We start from the raw sequence: 14742 nt of genomic DNA, 5'->3' as shown, positions 1-14742 counted from the left end.
TCAGTGCTACCTTCTCCACAGCCTCCCTACAGTCTTGGACATCCTGACACACAGCTAGCTTACTTGCTGGACTACAAGTCCGGATCCCATCCCCCTGCCAAATTAGTTTAAACCCCCCCCGAAGAGTGCTAGCAAACCTACCCCCCAGGGTATTGGTGCCCTTCTGGTTCAGGTGCAACCCGTCCTGTTTATACAGGTCCCACCTTCCCCAGAATGCAGTCCAATTGTCCAAATATCTGAAGCCCTCCCTCCTACACCATCCTTGCAGCCACGTGTTCAACTGCACTCTCTCCCTATTCTTTGCCTCACTGTCACGTGGCACCGGCAACAACCCAGAGATGACGACTCTGTCTGTCCTAGCTTTTAGCTTCCAGCCTAACTCCTTGAGCTCTTGAATGACCTCCCCACCCCTCTTCCTACCTATGTCGTTGGTGCCAATGTGTACCACGACTTCTGGCTGCACACCCTCCCCCTTAAGGATTCTGAAGACACGGTCCGAGACGTCTCGGACCCTAGCACCCGGGAGGCAACAAACCATCCGAGAGTCTCGCCCATGTCCACAGAACCGCCTGTCCGTCCCTCTAACTAGAGAGTCCCCTATAACTAGCGCTCTCCTCCTCTCCCCCTTTCCCTTCTGAGTCTCAGAGCCACAGACCCCTTCACTGCAGCTTACACCTGCAAGGCTGTCCCCCCCAACAGTTTCCAAAGCTGTATACTTATTTTTTAGTGGAACGACCACAGGGGGACCCTGTACTGCCTGCTTCTTTCCCTTCCCACCTCTAACTGTTACCCAGCTACCTCTGTTCTCCGGCGTAACTATGTCCCTGTAGCTTCTATCAATCACCCTCTCAGCCTCTCGAATAATCCTCAGTTCATCCAGCTCCAGTTCCAGTTCCCTAACTCGTTCGGTGAGGATCAGGATCTGATTGCATTTCCTGCAGACGAAGTCGGCAGGAGTATCGGTGGTCACCCCTACCTCAAACATCCTGCAGGAGGAACATTCCACCGCCTGCGCTGCCATGACTGTACACTTTGTCTCCAAAAACAAGAATACTGAGTCAATAACACTGAGTCACTTACCTGTGGACTTTAAAGTTAGGTTAGAGGAGGAGGGTGGGAGGGAGGCCCTACGAAAGTAGGACCTGGGGTCTAGAACACCCACTCAAATACTAATCACTTACCTTCCCGCCCAGCTATGCGCTCCAACCTCACTTCCGCTGCCCGCTACAGGTAAGTAATTTTGAAACAAACTGTCTTACCTTAGCTGTCGTCTCCCGGGTTCGCTTTTCCTCGGCCGCGCTCCCACTTACAACCTGTCACACAGTCTGCCTCTGGTATGCTCCTCAAGGTTTCCAACTGCTGCTCCAGCCAATCCATGTGATCTGAGATGAGCTGCAGCCATGGACACTTCCAGCAGTTAGTGTCTCCAGGGGCAATTGACTGCTCCACATCTGACAGGAAGAGCATATCATTGCACTGACTGCCATCTCTGCCCCTTTATTAACTAGAGGACTTAAGGAGAAACGAGGCCTGGTATTTACCTAGGCCCTCTGTTAGATGTAACAAGCAGCACCTCAAACACAAACCAGCCCCTTGCAAAAATGGCCAGAACAAGACACAACAATGCCTCCCTCCCCAACTTAGCTAAACTCCCATACTTAGCTCAACTCCCAGTGATTGCACACTCTTACTGGTCACACTCAGCACTCCAAGGCACTATCAACCAATTAATCTCTAACGTACTGTTAGATTGTGGACTGCTAGAACAGTCATAAATAACCCGGGAAATTTGGAAACCCAGAACTGTTTCCAAAGCTCCAACAATCTGAAGCAGTAATTTACCAATAACTCACAAGCCTGCTTTATCTTGACAGTCTTGCTCCTTCTCCAAATCTAAATTCCTGTTACCACATATTTTTAAAATGATACTTTGTGCTTCTGTAACAATTTTGTTGTTGATGTCTTGGACAGTTTCTGAACTGCACCTTTTTGAGATGTCATCACTCTGTTAAGTCTCAGCACAATGCTGCCAGTTCCCCTGAGGAATCCTGCATTGCATTCCTTTTAAACTGTCAAATGACCATTCCACTTACACTCCTCCTGAACTACCTGTGGCTGTGGGGAGACCATTCCTGCAATGTATGATCCAGGAAACTTTTCACCACCTGTACCCTCAGTGACACCTCCCACTTCTCAAGCTCAGAAACCCCGAGTTTGAGCTCAAGTAGCTGGAAACACCTCATGCGTACATGATTCTTTAGGGCCATCAAAGCATTCTCAAGTTCCTTCATGGCACAGGTTACACAGGCAACAGATATCAGCTTTCCACTGTTTTAGTTGTTGCCTCCTTTGTATATTATACGTTTATATACGAAGGAACCTCGATTATCCGAACGAGATGGGCAGGCACTATTTTGTTTGGGTAATTGATTATTTGGTTAATCAATTCAATGCCTCGCTCTCCGCTTGCTCTAAACCCCTTCCAACACCGTCCCCTTTTTCAACACCGCCCCTGTCCCCGGCCGGCCCCAAAACCCTGTCCAACACCCCCGCCCCCCCAAAATACGTTCAACACCGCCCCCCCAAAATACGTTCAACACCGCCCCCTGCCCAACCTCCCAACACCTCCCTCCGCCCGTCCCCCAACCCTGTCCAGCACTGCCCCCACCCACCCTCCGACCTCCATCTGCTATCCTTTCCTCTACATCTCTGGAACAATTCGGAAGCCTATAAAAAATTCCCAACAGGGTGATCTCTCCTTTCCTATTTCTATCTTCAGCCTAAACTATCTCAGTGGATGAGTCCTCAAATGTTATCTCAGCTGTAATAATATTACCCTTGATTAACAATGCCATACCCATACCCCCCACTTTTTACCATCTCCTCTGTTCTTACTGAAACATCTAAATCCCAGAATCTGCAACAACCATTCCTATCCCCCCTCTTGCCGTGTCTCTGAGATGGCCGCAACATCGAAATCCCTAGTATCAACTCCTGCTGCAAGTTCACCCACCTCATTCCGATGCTTCTGGCATTGAAGTACATACTCTTCAAACCAATATCCTGATTAGAACATAGAACAATACAGCACAGAACAGGCCCTTCGGCCCACGATGTTGTGCCGAACTTCTAACCTAGATTAAGCACCCATCCATGTACCTATCCAAATGCCTCTTAAAGGTCGCCAATGATTCTGACTCTACCACTCCCACGGGCAGCGCATTCCCCCACCACTCTCTGGGTAAAGAACCCACCCCTGACATCTCCCCTATACCTTCCACCCTTCACCTTAAATTTATGTCCCCTTGCCGGTATCCTCTTGCAACCTTGTAATCCTATCCCTGACCTCACGACCTTCAACCTCCTGTACACTGGAACTACAATTTTGGTTCCCATCCCCCTTCTGCATTAGTTTAATGCTCACTCTTCTGCCCCCCACCCACCCCCAACCTACCGAAGAGCATTAGCAAATTTCACCCCAGGATATTGATACCCCTCTGGTTCAGGTGAAAATCATCTTTTTGGAGAAGTCCCTGCTTCCCCGGAAAGAGCTCCAACTATCCAAGAATCCAAAACCCTCCACCCTGTACCATCCCTGCAGTCACAGGTTCAGCTCCCCTGTCTCCCTGTTCCTTTCTTCACTCGCACGTGGCATGGGCGACAAACCAGAGGTAACAACTCTATTTGTTCTAGTTCTAAGCTTCCATCCTAGCTCCATGAATTTCTGCTTTAGATCCTCACCTTTCTTCACCTATGTCGTTGGTGCCTATGTGGACCATGACTTGGGGCTGCTACCTCTCCCCCTCAAGGATTTCAAAACGCAATCAGAGACATCTGGGAGGCAACCGACTAATTGTGAGTCTCTCTCATTCCCACAAAACCTCCTACCTGACTGCCTAACTATGGAATCCTCAATGACTAAAGCTGTGCTCCTGGTCCCCCCCCTTCCCCTCTGACCAACAGAGACAGATTCTGCACCAGAGACCTGTGCTCCATTGGTTACCCCTGGTAACTCCACCACCCCCTCCCCTTCGTCCTATAGCTCAAACCCTCCAACCCTGGCAACACCCTTGTAAATCCTTTTTGGACATCTTTCTGATAGGAGGGAGACCAGAATTGCATATAGTATTCCACAAGTGGCCCAACCAATGTCTTGTACAGCCGTAACATGACCTTCCAACTCTTATACTCAATGCTTTGACCAATAAAGGAAAGCATACCAAATGCTGCCTTCACTATCCTATCTACCTGCGATTCTACTTTCAAGGAATTATGAACCTGCTTCATTCAGCAAAACTCACCAGGACCTTGCCATTAATGGTATAAGTGCTGCCCTGATTTGCTTTTCCAAAATGTAGCACCTCACATTTATCTAAATCAAACTCCATCTGCCACTCCTCAGCTATTTGATCTAGGTCCTGAAGTAACCTCCACTGTCCACTACACATCCAATTTTGGTGCTACTTGCAAACTTCTAATCAATGAAATTAGATTTTTAATTTCTTAAGAGTTGTGATCATAAACCACGTGATCATCTTGTTTGATGATGGCCTTCTGTTTCCAAATTTTGGGCTTCCCATCATTGAATCTTAGTTCATGGCTTTGTGCCAGCTGTTGTTGCATGGAAAGTTAGGTCATCTCACAGCAGATGAAGAAATTTGACAGATGAGAATCTCCAAAATAATGAAGTTCTGGGAAGAATTAGTTAGTGAAGAAAAGTTCCGAAGCTTGTTTTCAACACAGTGACGTGCAAGTTGAAGAAGTGTGTGAAAAATCACTTGAAATTCAGAAAAAAACTAAAAGATAAAATAGGATATTCAGTCCCTCAAGCCTGTCCAACTATTTGATATGATCATGACTGATCTTATCTCTGCCTCAATTCCATTTTCCTGCCCGCTGTCCATAACCCTTCAACTCGTCACTAACTAAAAATCTTTCTATCACCTCTTCAGATCTACTCAATGTTGCGACATCCACCAGACTCTGGGGTAGTAAGTTCCACAGAAGGAGCAAGAAAATTGACACCTTGACTGTCAATACACTTGAATTGCAGAAATGGTTTTAATGGAGAATAGAAGGTTACAGGTGAAATAGAGACTTTTTTTTGTTGAATCCAGTTAGAGAATGTGTCATTGGTGTTGGTAGAGTCTAGAAACTTGGAGTGGAAAAGATGTAATTGATATGGAAAAAAAAGGATCTTATATGGAGCTTCAGCAGTGTGAGTGATGTATGCCTGGCGATTTGAGTATTGTCATTAGACAAGGAAAGTTTTTGAAGTATTATCACTCATTGGTTTTCTATCAGGAATGGGTTTTGTTTTATTCTGAGTTTTTCGCACTACAATGAAACTGTCTTCCCATCACTGAAGCATTTTCTAATGAAATCATTGAAACTACTACTTTGGCAACAGATGCCTACAGCATCTCCTGCTGATGGAGCTATTGTGTGACTAGTTGTACAAACATTATAGCACTGAGTACTTACTGCAAAAATTGGTTCTGATAACTTTGTGGGTGGATGGGAAATAGAACATTAGAGAGGAAAACAAGGGGCACAGAACAGCATTAGAACAAGAAATAGTGTGACAAATTAGTGTACTAAGATCTAAGTTAATTTTACTATGAATGTGTGTCAATACAAGGAATGTGGTAAATAAGATTAATGAGCTGTAGGTACAAATAGTCACCTTAGAATATGGTGGTGTGGTGAAAATAGAGATATCATGGATTGAATAATGGACGAGAGGCAGAGAGTAGGTGTAAAAGGAGTATTTTCAAACTGACAGATGTAATGAGTAAAATAGTACAACATTAACACTGGGCCATCCATTATTTAAAATCAAAATTAATGAATTAGACTGAGAGTTATGCATTCATACTTTGTGATAACACAAAGCTAGGTGGGAATATGAACTTAAAAAGTTACAAAGAAATACTAACAGGTTAAGTGAGTAAGCAACATAGTTGCAAATAAATAATTATCACATTTTCACTTTAATTTTAAGAATAGGCAATATCTCTTAAAAGGCAAGAAATGTTCAACTGTTGATGTGCAGAGAGAATTTATTGTACTTCTACAAAGGTACCAAGTTAGCATGCAGGTGTAGTAAGCAGTTTTAAAGACACATGCCATGGTGACCTTTTATCACAGGGGAATTGGAGTGCAAGAATGAAGAAGTTGTAATAATAATTGTATAAGCCTTTGGTGAGAACACATCTGGGAGTATTGTGTTTTTATATCCACATTTAAAGATGCATATTCTTGGATTAGAGGCAGTACAGCTCATATTCCTGTGATGAGAGTGTTTTTCAGTAATGCAAGGTTGAATAAGTTAGTCCTTAACCTTCTGAAATTGAGAAGAATGAATGGTGGCTTTGTTCATGTATTCAAGATTTTGAAGGAGCTTGAAAGATTAAGAGATTACCCTAGCTTGGTGGCCCAGTGGTTAGTACTGCTGCCTCACAGCACCAGGGATGTGGGTTCGATTCCAGCCATGGGCAATTGCCTATGTGGAGTTTGCATGTTCTCCTCGTTGTGTGTGTGTTTCCTTTGGATGCTCTCGTTTCCTCCCACAGTCCAAAGATGTGCAGTTTAGGTGAATTGACTATGGTAAATACCCCATGGTTTCCAGGGGTGTGCAAGCTATGTGGATTAACCACAGGGAATGTAGGGTTACAGGGGGATGGGTTGCTGTTCTGAAGGTCAGTGTACGCTCGATGGGCCAGAAGACCTGCTTTCACACTGTTGATATCCTATGATTCTTTGAATCTGGAACACAGAGGTATGATTTGAGGAAAAGGGTCAATCATTTCGGATTGAGATTAAAAGAAATTTCTTCAAACAAAGGTAATGAATAATTGAAGTTATCTACCTCAGAGGATTGCGAATCCTCCATTGCTTAATATATCAATGGCTAAATAGTAGTTGGTTTCTTAGAAGCGTCGAAGCAGAAGATCAATTAATTTATTCATTTAAAAAATATATTGATATTGAGTGGGGAAAGCAAGTGTGATCACTTGCCCGAGTTTTCAAATCTTTCAATCTTAGACCTAGCTGAAGATCACACAAATTGAGATTTTCCACATTTGAGACTTGCCATAATCTAAGTTTAGAATAGAAGAGATTATAGGACTTTAAAGACAGATGTTCCTGAGTAACATTTTTGTGCAATGTTCTACAAAGTTAGAAGGAAGTAGGGAACAAATTGCTATGTTTTACAATTTCACTCATGGCCTATTTTTAAAAAGCATACTTATCGAGCAATGGAAATTGATTTCAACACAGCGAGGCTGTAGATAGGAAGAGCAAACTATAGAAGATGTACTATGAGCAATGGATTGATGAACTATATTCAAGGACTGAGTATGACCATACCAGTCAATAATTCAAATACTTAACTATTCAGAAACCTGATTTACTCAATTTGTGTTCAGTTCGCACGTTTGTGATAAAGGCAGATGAATGCAATTATATAAAATACTGCAGATGCTAGAGATCTGAAATAAAAACAAAGTACTAGAAAACCTCAGGTGGTATGGGAGCATCTGTGGAGCGAAACAAAATTAACATTTCAAATTCAATAACTCTGTTAGAAGAACACTTAATTACTGAAATATTTAATACAATTTTATAGATTGAAGTTAAAATCAACCACTAGAATTCCATATGTTCATTTTAAAAATAAATACAATAGTTTTGAAAGATATAAGCTGGATTGGAGATGACATATAAAAAACCATCAAGTCCATAAGTTATACAAGCCTCACTGTAATTGATAATGATTCAAACTTTGAATTTAGTAGAATTTTAGCAATACTTTTCTTGGTGTTTTTGAAATGGTAGCCAACAGTAAACATGTAAATTACTTTTTCTGGTTTTCTAAAGGCCCACATGGATGGCAGTGAGTGTTGCCCCAGACATGATTCTCACTCTCCTCGAAGGGATGACTACTATTATTCACTACTGTTTGTTAGACCCTTCCATACAGTATCACCAGGTAAGTTACACATTCAGTTACTCATTCATAGAAACATTTCAGAGAAGTGATTTTAGCAAAGATTTGTAGTTGAGGTTGTGGATCAGGTTATAGGTTTGCCCACTGAGCTGATAGTCTTGTTGCAGAATGGCTAGAGTTAATGGCTGCTAATTGAAACCAGCCACATAGAAAATATTCGTGCTGTAATCTGTGAAAATTCGAGTGGAAAAGAACTATTGTTTAGGTCTGTTGTGTGGGAATCGGCCGTCTGCGCTTATCATGTACCTATTGTTCATGAGTACATTATATCAGTTCCATCCACTCCACCCAGGAATTCCTTAATATTATCAAAGACACCAAGGTAGAGGACAATGAGGTTTCCTTCGATGTGATGGCCCTTTTCATGTTAATTAATAAACATTACCCTAGTCAAAGAAAAGCTGGCCTCGCTGCTAGACGAACCAAGGACACAAACACCTGACAGCACCAACTCCCTTCTCAAGGATAGCATCTTCAAGCTGTGCCTCACAACCCACTTCATCTTCAATAACAAGACCTACAAACAAATGAATGGGACGCCGATGGGATCACCAATATCAGAACTCTTCACAGACTCTTGCAGAGATTAGAACAAACAGCCCTTCCCACGATCCAGTGTAAGCTTTGTGTCCACTTTGTGGCTGACACCTTTGTCATCATGAAACGCAGTAAATTAAAAGAAACCCACAAACCGCATCCTTACTGGTACAAAGCTCACCAAAGAGGAAGAGAACAACAACAGTCTCCCCTTCCTAGATGTCACAGTAGAATAAAAAGAAATGGAGATCTGCAGACCAGCGTCTACAGGAAAGCCACACACACTAACCAGATATTCAACTACAGGAGCAATCATCCCAACACCCACAAACACATCTGTATCAGGGCATTATTTAAATGAGCCACAACACACTGCAGCACCCAGGAACATGAGAAGCCAAGGGAAAGCACCTATACAATATATTCAAGGACTGAGGGTCTGTACTGCGCTGTAATGTTCTATAAATTCAGGAACAATGGGTGCCCAATAAACGCAGTCAGCCAGTTGCTACACAACAGACCTAAACAAGAAGGCACAATGCACCCAGAGACTCTAGCCACCCTGCCATACATTAAAGACATCTGAGATAAGGACCAGACTACTCCGGCCCTGAGACATCATGGTAGCTCACAAACCTGCCACCACGCTGAAACAGTTATTGATAAATCTAAAAGACTCCGTACTAACAACCAGCAGAACGAATGTCATATACAAAATATCTTGCAAGGACTGGAACAAACATTACATTGGACAGGCGGGCAGGCAACTAGCCACCAGGATATACGAGCACCAACTAGCCACCAAAAGACACGACCAACTGTCACTATTATCCGTACACACAGACAAGAAGGGACAAATAGTTCAATTGGGACAAACATCCATCCTGGGACACGCTAAACAAAGACATGCATGGGAATTCCTAGAGGCATGGCATTCAAACCGGAACTCCATTAAGATACTTATTGATTTGGACCCCATTTACCAATCCCTCAAAAAAAAAGAACTGGAAGTGATATCACCTACCACAACAGACGCAGACACATAAATAAGGAGCTGTGCCTTGGTCCATGATTGTCAACCAGAGGAAGGGTCACCGGACCCTAAACATTAACTCTGATTTCTCTGCACGGATGCTGACAGACTAGCTGAGCTTTACCAACAACTTCTGTTTTTGTTTCTCATTTACAGCATCCGCAGTTCTTTCAGTTTTTGTCAGTTTCACCCTATTTGAGTATCTATCCTACCAATGCCACAGGTTGTTCCTCAGCCTCCAATGATGTAGAGAAAACAGTGGGTGGCACGGTGGCACAGTGGTTAGCACTGCTGCCTCACAGCGCCAGAGACCCAGGTTCAATTCCTGCCTCAGGCGACTGACTGACTGTGTGGAGTTTGCACATTCTCCCAGTGTCTGCGTGGGTTTCCTCCGGGTACTCCGGTTTCCTCCCACAATCCAAAAATGTGCAGATTAGGTGAATTGGCCATGCTAAATTGCCCGCAGTGTTAGTTGAAGGGGTAAATGTAGGGGAATGGGTCTGAGTGGGTCGGTATGGACTTGTTGGGCCTGTTTCCACACTGTAAGTAGTCTAATCTAATCTAGTCTAATCTAAAAAACAATTGAATTCCAATGATACTCAACCCTCTGAGGGAGAACAAAACAAGTTCCCTCATTTCTGTTTCATTGGGCAACCTCTTTTTTTTAAAACAGCAACCACTAGTTCTAGATTGTCCCTCAAGAAGGAGCATCCTTCCTACATCGACTGACCATGTCCAGTCCCCTCTAGGTCTTATGTTTTTCAATTAAATCACTCCTGACTTTTCTAAACTCCAGAGTGTGCAGATTTAGCTTGTCTGTACTTTTCTCATAAGGCAGTCTTTACTTTCTTCATAAGGCAGTCTGTTCATTCCAAGAACTGCTTTCAGTGCATTAATATCCTTCTATAAATATGGCAATCCGTACTGTATGTAGTAGTCCAAGGTGTGGTTTCACCAATACCCTGTATAACTGGAGCATAATCTCGTCACTTTGCATTCAGTTGTCTCACAATAAACCATAACATTCTGTTAAATTTCCTGATTATTTTCTTTACCTGCATACTAACCTTCTATAATCCATTACATTTTTTTATTATTGCCAAAATGGACAATTTCACACTTTTCCAGACTACTTTTGCCAATCTTTGCCCACTCACTTACCCTGCCTATATCTCTTTGCAGGCTCCTTATGTCATCTTCAACAACTCATTTCCTACTTATCTTTTTGCCAGCAACCTGCTCTACATCAAGAACACTTTTTTTTAATGGTTCATTGAGAGGATGTGCATTTTGCTGGTTAGCACATCTTTTATTACCTTCTTTAATCACACGAGAAGATAGTGGTGTGGTGCAGTGCAGTGGTTAACTGACAGCTTTGGATAACTGTCTGTGTGGAGTTTGCACATCCTGGCTGTGTCTGTGTGGGTTTCTTCTAGGGTCTCCAGTTTTCCCTCTCATTCCAAAGATGTGCAGATTGGGTTGACTGGTCTTGCTACAACCCCCTGTAGTGTCTGGGGATGTACAGGTTGGGTGGATTAGCCCTGGTATATGTGGGCTTACGGGTAGGGGATGGGTTTGGGTGGGATGTTCCTAAGAGCTTTGGTGCAGGTTCAGTGGGCTGAATGGCTTCTTTGTGTACTGTAGGCATTCTGTTATTCTATTCAAGTTTGTCTGACCAGTCCTTTATAGCTGATACATTCCAACCCAGGCAAAGTCCTGATAAAACCCCTTTTGCTCCCACTCCAAAGCCTTCACATCATTCCTCTAGTGTGGTGACCAGAGAAGCGCACAATACTCCCAAGCATGGCCATACTAAAATCTTATATAGCTGCAACATAACCTGCTAAGTTTTATACTCAGTGTCCCAGCTGATGAAGGCAAAGCATACCAATGCCTTCTATACCAACTTATCTACTTGTGTTGCCACTTTCAGGAAGCTATAGACTTGGACCCCATGATCCCTCTGTGTATCAATGCTCCCAAAAATCCTGCCATTTACTGCACATTCTGATATTTGACCTTGCAAGTGCATTATCTCACTCTTCTGCAGATTAAACTCCATCTGACTTTCTAACTGGTCAGTATTCTGCTGTATCCTTTGATAACCTTCCTCACTATCCACAGCGTCACGACTTTTTGTGTTATTTACAAATTATCTCATAATAGTCATCTTTGAGTTGGGGTAAGCATTTTTTGGCATCATGTTTTATTTGGGAAGCTTGACTCATTTGATCCTGCCTTCAAGGACTGGGCCTAGTATGTGGAAAGAATGTAGTGTTTTTCTGGGCAAATGACCTTGGAAGAGATGAAAAGTAATGAGTAATCCCTCTAACTGCTTATGGACCCACAGCACTTCCGGTTAAAAGGGGCTTAACTTTCCCAGAGGCATCACACACTGCAACCTTCTAAGAGTTCACAGATTTGGTTAAGAAATATTATGATCCCAAACCACCTCTCATTCTGAGATGCTATCTGTTTTATTTGGCTGTTCAAGATTTGGGGGGATTCCATATCGGGACCTTTGACAAGATTAAGATGACTGGCAGAGGCATGTGATTTTAGGTTAACCCTGAATGAGACCCCCATTTGGTATGTGGGATTAATGGCATAACCTTGTCAAGGCACCTACGAGCTGAAGCCCAACTGGACTTCAAACAGATACTACAACTGGCATTGTCATCAGAAAATGCGGCAAGTGGACCATGGGAGTTACAGGACATCCCAATGGAAGTGGACACCCTCACCTGTCCAACTGAGCTTGGGGAACACCATTCGAGGGTAGGCAATCGCAGGGCCTATCCTGAGCGGAGAGATCCTAGGCCAGTCTACAGCAGAACCCCACAACAAAACCGAACCTTGGCCAAGTGGCTAAAATGTTCCTCAGGATCTGAGCCGACAAGCCATTGGAGTTGCTGCCATTATACAGACTTGAGACAGCAAAGGAGTCCTACAAGGCCTGACTTGAGTAAGAAAACTCGTAAGCCAATATCTAGGAGAGTGCACACCCCTGGAAAATCCACCTACATAGGGGTTGGAACAATTAAATTACTTAGCAACATCCAAATCATCACCAATTTAATTTAATGTTTGGTTAAATGGCCACACCGTTCTCATAGGGGTCGATACTAGCACAGCTGTATCTGTGGTTGTAGAACCTGTCTTCAACAAGATCCAGTCTGGATTTCAAATCAAACTTAATTGATTAGATTTCAGCCAGACTGCGAACAAACACTGAGGAACTGTTACAGATTAAGGGTACACCTTCGGTTCCAGTCTCCTATGAGGAGCAATTGGTGCAGTTATCACTGGTCGTAAGAGGCTGGGCCCCAAGCCTATTAAGGCAGAATTCATTGCACAAGATCCACATAGATTAGCTCAACATTTTTCCGTTACAAAATGGCTGCTTCAGCAAAGTCCTCGTGGAATACCCAAACTTTTTTCAGGAAGAACTAGGGGCCAAAGCCACTTTATATGTTGACCAGGAAGAAATTCCATGATTTTGCAAGTCCTGCCCGGTGGTATTTGTCTTGCAGGTGAAAATAGAGGCTGAAATCAGGAGGCGGGAAAGCACAGGCATCATCAAACCAGCTTGGAGAATGGGAATCGCCAGTCATACCAATTGGGAAGCCTAATGGCTCAGTTAGCCTTTGTGGGGATTTTAAGCAAACAGTAAACTACTTCTTACAGTTTGATAAATACCCAATCCCTTGCATAAAGGATTTGTACACACAATTGGTAGAGGGGAGCAGGTGGTGGGGTGGGGTGCTGCTGTCCTTCACAAAGCTGGACGTGAGCCACGCTTGCTTGCAATTGTGACTAGATGAGGAGTCCCAGGTGTACTCCACAGTTAATACCCATACCAGTATATGAGACTGCCATTATGGGTATCATCAGCCTGCATCCTTTTCCAGTAGACCATAGAGAACATTTTACAAGGGGTGCTGTAGGTTGCCATTTATCTGGATGACATGTTAATAACTGGGAAGAGAAATAGAAATCACTTAGAGAATTTGGACGTCGTGTTTAAACATTTCTCCCAAGTTGGCATATGCCTCAGAAGGGAAGAATATGTGTTCCAGGCACCCTAAGTGACCTACTTGGGTTAGTGTCACAAAACCAGGTTACACCTGTTGGAAGATAAAATGAGGGCGATCAAATTTACTTTGGCTCCCATGTCTGTTTCGGAGTTTAAGTCTGTCTTTGGGTTAGTGAATTATTATGGAAAATTCATATATAACCTGGCCTCCATCTTGGTACTGTTACTCCCTCTTTAGGTTAGATTCCCTACAGTGTGGAAACAGACCCTTCGGCCCAACCAGTCCACACCAACCCTCCGAAGAGTAACCCACCCCGACACATTTCCCTCTTGAATAATGTACCTAACCTTATGGGAAATTTAACATGGCTAATTCACCTGACCTGCACATCTTTGGACTGTGGGAGGAAACCAGAGCACCTGGAGGAAACCCACGCCGACATGAGGAGAATGTGCAAACTCCACACAGACAGTCGCCCGAGGCTGGAATTGAACCTGGGACCCTGGCTCTGTGAGGCAGCAGTGTCACCGTGCCACCCCTTTGAAAAAGGGTCAGCCTTTGGGAGTGGTCAGCTAGCCAAGACGTAGCCTTTAGGGAAGTGAAAAAGCAACTATTGTCCTCTAAAATGTTGGCCCACTACAATCTGAAGCAAGAGGTGGTGCTGACATGCAATGCCTCACTGTACAGTATCGGGGTAGTATTGCCTCACTAGTGGCCCAGCAGAGAGAAACACCCAATAGCATTTGCATCTCAGACTTTGGCTGATGCTGAATGCAAATATGCCCAGATATAGAAGGAAGATTTAGTGGTAGTCTTTGGTGTGGGGAAATTCCATCAGTACCTTTATGGATGTGAATTTGTAATAGTAACAGATCACAAACTGTAGCTCAGGCTACTGAAGGAAGACAAAGCAGTGCTACCCATAGCTTTGGGTCATATTCATTGTGGGTGCTTATTCTCAGCATGTATAATTACAAATTGGAAGACTGTCCAGGAAGCCAAATGGTTGATGCAGGTGTCTTGTGCCGCATCCAGGGGTTTCCAAGATGAAGATGCCAGCAGCAAATTGTCTGTTAGCCAGAGTTGGCTTCTGATATAGCTGCGTTAGTAGGGCAGTGCCC

At 43.6% G+C, this 14742-nt stretch overlaps 1 protein-coding gene across 9 annotated transcripts in view; it reads left to right on the top strand.

Annotated features, from left to right (window-relative positions):
* Positions 1-14742, top strand: part of dop1a (DOP1 leucine zipper like protein A) — a 344210-nt gene that overhangs the window by 217913 nt on the left and 111555 nt on the right. For all 9 annotated transcript variants that reach the window (XM_072581124.1, XM_072581119.1, XM_072581125.1 and 6 more), the window contains one exon: positions 7885-7996. In XM_072581124.1, the coding sequence (XP_072437225.1) occupies positions 7885-7996 (112 nt within the window). The remainder of the gene's footprint in view (positions 1-7884; positions 7997-14742) is intronic.

The sequence above is a fragment of the Chiloscyllium punctatum genome, chromosome 11 (assembly GCF_047496795.1).
Source record: "Chiloscyllium punctatum isolate Juve2018m chromosome 11, sChiPun1.3, whole genome shotgun sequence".
NCBI lineage: Eukaryota > Metazoa > Chordata > Chondrichthyes > Orectolobiformes > Hemiscylliidae > Chiloscyllium > Chiloscyllium punctatum.
The sequence above is the reverse complement of the archived record's forward strand: the minus strand, read 5'-3'. Positions and strand labels throughout refer to the sequence as shown.